The sequence below is a fragment of the Apis dorsata genome, unplaced genomic scaffold (genome assembly GCF_000469605.1).
Source record: "Apis dorsata unplaced genomic scaffold, Apis dorsata 1.3 scaffold_256, whole genome shotgun sequence".
Taxonomy (NCBI): Eukaryota; Metazoa; Arthropoda; class Insecta; order Hymenoptera; family Apidae; genus Apis; species Apis dorsata.
This window is the reverse complement of record NW_006263534.1, coordinates 2,063,364-2,069,231: the sequence shown is the minus strand read 5'-3', so window position 1 is coordinate 2,069,231 and position 5,868 is coordinate 2,063,364. Positions and strand designations below refer to the sequence as shown.

The 5,868-nt window shown below is 43.1% G+C and overlaps 1 protein-coding gene across 2 annotated transcripts in view; it reads right to left on the bottom strand.

Moving 5' to 3' along the window:
* LOC102681636 (receptor-type guanylate cyclase Gyc76C-like) overlaps nt 1-5,868 on the bottom strand; it is a 72,009-nt gene that overhangs the window by 6,749 nt on the left and 59,392 nt on the right. For both annotated transcript variants that reach the window (XM_031510746.1, XM_031510747.1), the window contains exon 5: nt 685-991. In XM_031510746.1, coding sequence (XP_031366606.1) covers nt 685-991 — 307 coding nt within the window. The remainder of the gene's footprint in view (nt 1-684; nt 992-5,868) is intronic.

The following is a 5,868-nucleotide window of genomic DNA, read 5'->3' as shown; positions in this document are numbered from 1 at the left end:
CCCCCGTGTACCAATTCCCACGGAGGGAACATCTCGTGAAATTAGACGCGATGGAAATTTCTTTGTCGGTGAACGAAGTTTCGAAGTTTCGAAGAGGGGAAAAAATGGAAATTAGAGAAAAATTTTTCTGAGTTTTATTTTCGACGTGTGATTCTCATGGTTAACCAGGGGACGCTAGTCAACATTTCATTAAATATCAATTTGTATTCTTTCGTTGACGATTCCAGTATTTTCGAAATATCCAACTAAAAATTCAACTGTAACATAAAACCGAATAGTTTAACAACGCGTTCATGTCAGAAATCAGGATTATAATTCGCCAGAAACAAGACACGTGAGAAACGAAATATAAAAATAAAAAAAAAAAAAAAAAACAAGAGTTTCTTCTAGCGACAAAACTTCTCAACGAAAGAATTACAAATGTTAAAAATCGTGATACGTTTGTTTCGATATCAACGTTTGAAATCTAAAAAAAAAAAAAATAGCAACTTGTTCCCAACCAAAGATCAAGATCCTCTAAAATAGATTACAATCGGTTGGAAATTCCTTTCGAAAGGCGGATAGAAACGGAAAGTGGCGGTTTCTTGAATAATGGGGAGAAATGGATGGATGAATCGTTACAGTCGTCCCGATGACGCGTCCCGCGAGATATATATCGAGTATATAAAGTAAACTTGGACTGACTCCTGGTCATATTTTTGGTCTCCTGTATAAGTTGGAACCATACGCTGACTTGACAGCACGGCAGCCTTTCCTCGCAGCACGTGTGTCGATCCTCCACGGTCTTGTAGTGGTTCACGGTGAGGTTGTTCTTGGTGGCCTGCTCCTCCAGCGATCTTGCCACCGTCGACCACGCGCTCTCCGTGATGATGGTGAATTTGTTCCACCCATAATGGAGCAGCAACGCGATCACCGACTTCGTCACCTGCGTGTCCGGCGGTTCGGTCCTGGCGAACGTGTTCACCTTTGACGCCTTGTAGTCCGAACATTTCTGTAATTCAGATTTCCAAAATTGCGTTTATCAGCGACAAATGTGTTAAATGCACAGCCGTGGCATCGAAGGCCATAAATGAACTTCGAATTAGCTGTGTTTTCAGCAGGGAAAGAGCGAAAGGGTTGTATAATAATTAATTTGTTGAAAAATCAAGTTTAATTGTAATTAACGTAGGAATCAACCAATTCCAATCATTCGATTAAAATTAGAAGAATTTTCCAAAAGTTCTATAAATTTCATCAACGACATATCAATTATTCAAAAGTACCTGTCAAAACCTGACCAAAAAATTCTCGAAAAGCCAGTAACCGTATAAACATTTAAAATTTAAACAAGCCCGAACAAAGTCATCGTATCCAAAAAAGAAAAAAGAAAAAGAAATGACCATCTCTTACGAATCGACCGAACGGGCGAAAAGCAGCAGCGAAAGGGGGCGAAAATTGAAAGGATCAACGAAGAGTCCCCCCTAAAAGGGGGCCAAAAAGAAGGAAGGAAAAAGTTGGATAGAAATCAAAAGAGACTAAAAAAAAAAAAAAAAGAAAAGAGAAGAAAATAGTAGGTGGGGCAAAAAAGGAAAAAGAAGAAGAAGAAGAAGAAGAAGAATGGTAAAAGAGCAGAAGGCAGGAGAGTAACGCGGCAAAGTGGGCTGCGCCTGGTGTCATGGTGTGTGGCGCGCGGTTAAATATAAACCTGTGGCAGGCTGTACGAAGGAGGGCAGAAGGAGAGTGGAATGAACGGGGCAACTCTCTTCTCCCTGTGGTGTGGCTCTCGCGAGAGGAGAAGTGCACGGGACGGTTGTGCTCCGTACCGTTGAAATGTGACATGCGCTCATTAACATATAAATTAAACGTGACAACTGGGGGTCAGTTCTACTTTAACCGTGGCGACCACCGCCAGGCCACGATCCACTTTCCGCCGTTTTTTCCCTCCACCGCCGTCCCCTCCCTCCTCCTTTGCTCCGGTTTCTTCTTTTTTTTCCTTCCTCCCTTCCCCCCCCTTTTCTCCCGCTCTTCCCTCCACTCTCTCCGCTTATACCCGGCCCGACTCTCTCCGATTCTCGCTCGATCGAATCGCGACCCGATCGGAGAGTGACCACGAAATCCACGGATCGATCATCGATCACGCCACCCATTCGTTTCCCCACGTCCTTTCCTTTTGTTCTTGTCCGTTTGTTTATGGGTTCTTTTTTTTTTTTTTTGGGGCGGGATTTGCGGTTTACGGAAAGCGCGTGTCATAAATTCACAATGTGGGGATCGACGGAAAACGAGAATTCGTTCTTGCTCTGTGGTTCCAGGATTCTTAGTTATTCGTAGTATCAGGATTGAAAAAAATGAACACGAAGGTCGATGTTATTATTATTAGATAATTTTGCTGTAAAATGATCTCGTTGAAAAAGGAATTCGAAAAAGGAAGGTAGATTTTATTTTCGATTGACGAGCGCACGCGAAAAATTGTGAACACTTTCTCTTTCCAGTGTTCTCCGTTCATCCTCCCACGATTCCAGGAAGTGGAGATCGGTCGGAGGCAATTTACCCACCTGGCCGGAATCCTTTCTTTTTTCCTCTCTTATCCGTGAGTTGTGCGCGAGATCGTAAAGCCGGCCGCCGGCTTTTTGCGCGGAATTTCGACTGGAAATGTTAAATTAGAAGAGGGGACGAAGAAAACGCACGAAAAAGGAACATCCTCCTCTTTCCAAGAGAGAGATTCTTCCCTCTCGAAGACCACCGGACGTCGGGCGTGTGATACCCGTTTGTGAATTCGCCGAAAGGAAGTTGACTATGCGCCGCGTATTGATAGCGACATTTATCGTAATCATCATGTAAGAATGAAAAAAATAAAAGAGAAGAAGAAGAAGAAAAAAATATATAAAATTGTACGGCGGGAGGAAGTTGGCTTGGCCGCATCCGAATGACGAAATTACGATTGTTCATTTTCTCGCCTCGAGTCTCCCCGTTTTCTCTAAAAGAGCCTATCCGATTGCGATTATTGTAAACTTTGTACGAGTGTGCGCGACCTTGTAAAAATTAATTCAATTAATCCAATCGCTAATCTTTTTTACCACGGATGTTTATGCATAGAATAAAATTTATATACGAACGTGAGTAAGAGAATGGATTTGCCTTGAAGATTTGCTTTGTTCTTCAAACATGCGTAACTAAACTTGGAATATTTTGATTTTTTTCCTTGGCATATCATGGCATTTCGTAGATTTTTCGTATATTTTGTACATCTTTTGTACGTCGTGTTTGAATACGAAATCGCAATCTGATGATCTCTGCATCGATGGTGAAAAATTTCAACAACTTTTTAAATTAGAAAAAGAAGAAAAAAAGAAGAAAAAAAAAAAAGGAAGTATTCTCGATTGCTTGATATACATGAATAGTTTTACATACATGAACGATCAACGTAGATAGCAATTAATTTATAAAGCATTTAACCTTTAGTAAGCCACTATAAATAATTCAACCTTTTAACCATTTCAATCAATCTCGCTATGATTCCTCAAAGCGATTCAAGTGAAAATAACATCATGGAACATAAAGATTCAATTATCCAAACGAATTATCACAAATAAAATTACCAGAGAACAGAGATATCATCGTCCCTATATGGATATCCATAGATTAACGTAGCGTAATCCACGATCGAAAAGGTTTAAAGAAACTAAGGCAACCAAAGGATACCTTAAACGACGGCCCGTGTCCCCGTGATTTTGCATAAAACCAGAGCCAGGTGATCGATGATCCGGTAGACGAAACTGGTCCGGATTCGGAGAAGAACCAGTCCCCGAATTCGAACGGGGCCAACAAACAAAGAGGACTGGTTAACGTTAAAAGAATCGTAGAAGAGTATTGTTTTAAAGGCAGGTCCTCCTCCTCCTCCACCTCCTCCTCCATCTCTTCCAAGGAGGAGGCGGCCTAAGTCCGGAGGAACGAGTCTGGAGGGCCGGTAGACAAAACTGACCGACCTGGTTGGTCGGTTATCCCGCTGCTGCCTCTGGCTCGGTTGTCGGTGAACGAGTTGGGCTTTGGTCATTGCCGGCTCGCGACGTGCTGTTATTCTGGGCTCCACTCGGCTATATTTAGACGAGACCACCTTGAGGGAGCTCGAGAGAGCTCGAGTGCTCTCCGTGGACTGCAACCGCAAGAGAGGCTTTCCTCTATTGGCCGAACGTATGCGTTTAGTTGTGCAACACAAGCGTTCACGATCCTTTGGAAACGCGACCGAGGAATTCCTGCCCACGCTCCTTCTCCTCCCCTCCTCCTTTTTTCATCGTCATCGCACGTAAGGAGAGCTAACAAGGTTCTCGCAGCGGTTTTGGAAATTTTTCAAAGTTGTACGATGAAGAGTCGATGAAGGATCGTGCTGTGAATAATTCGTTTTTTCACGATGAATGACATTATCCTTTGCGGCGGATATTTCGAAAGATGCTTCTCGTTCGATACGGCGGAAATCGATGATCGCTTCGAAGAATAGATCCTATTGTCTCTTAGACTACATTTTATCGTGTTAATTAACACAAAAATAAATATTACGATGCAGATAAGCGATGCAATAGCGTCTTCTTCGTCTTTTAAAAGTAAGAATTCGTTACTTTCGATCTAACTACTGAAATTACTGAATCATAATTTAACGTTAAATAAAAGTAAAACAAATATAAAAAGTAGTTTGGACCTCGTCGTCGAGTTTTTCATATTTTTTATACCTTCGAAGTTTTTCTCCCTTATGATGTTCGTACAAAGTAGCCGAATGTTACAAAACGTTCCCAGCACTAAATCACGAGCGACGGTCTCGATCGTGCCTCGAGCTTCGACAATCGTCGCCATAAACTGGTAGCCTGCAACTTAGCGTGCATTTCGGATGTCCCCTGTCTCATCGCGAATTCTCTCCAGCACTTTTTTCAAATTTATACCCTACTGTTTTATAATTGTTCGCCGCATCCATAAAACATGAACCGCGGATATTTCATCTTTCCGCCAGGCCACGATCCACGTCGTTCCTCAAAATTATGCCTTTAAACTCGTGTTCGCGTCGATGGAACGCGCACTCGTCTGCGCATCGCGGACGGCCACCGCGCCCTCTGAATAACAATCGGCCAATCGCCGCATACAGATCATCGCGGGCACCGAATTAATCGCGCGAAATCCGTTTTCGATCGCGATATCCATCGTTCCCGAATAAATAAAAATTATCCCGTGCTCGCTTTCCGCCCCTCGAATTCCGCTCTTCCTGTTTGCGCCAAGACGGAAGTCACACCTGAGAAGGAAGACTCGAAAGGAAGTTAAGAACGTGTCGGAATATTAATTTCTGTTTAATTTCTGTCTAAGGACGCCGACACGTGTCGGTTGCCGGCGCCGATGCAGAAACAATCAAGGTCCAAGGATCGATCCAGAGATCCGTGGCGCCATTTTTGCCCCGCAAACTTGCTGCAAAATGAATCACGGTAAATCGGGCTATCTCGAGTGTATCGAGATAAATATAGATATATGGCAAATACGATATTTTTCTTTCCCTTATCTCGCGCGCACCTTTTACGGTTAATAAACCGGGACAGTGATCGCGTTTTTTTTTCTTCTCTCTCTCTCTCTCCCTGGAAATTACCCACACGATTTTCAAGCCCGGCACAATAAGAGCGCTATCTTGTTGCGAGCCGAGCGTTTATAAATAGAAAGATCGTTTCGAGAGATAGGTCGTACGAAGAAGTCATTACTAAAGAAGTGGTTACGGGTAATTCCACGAGGCTTGCAAAAAACCTCACAAATTTCTCGACCACTTTCCCTCTCGCGTTATAAATTGCTCGGATGCCGATCGTTTCCTCTCGTACAAGGTTCCACCACCATCCGGGATTGGACAAATCGCGAAATTCGGGTTCG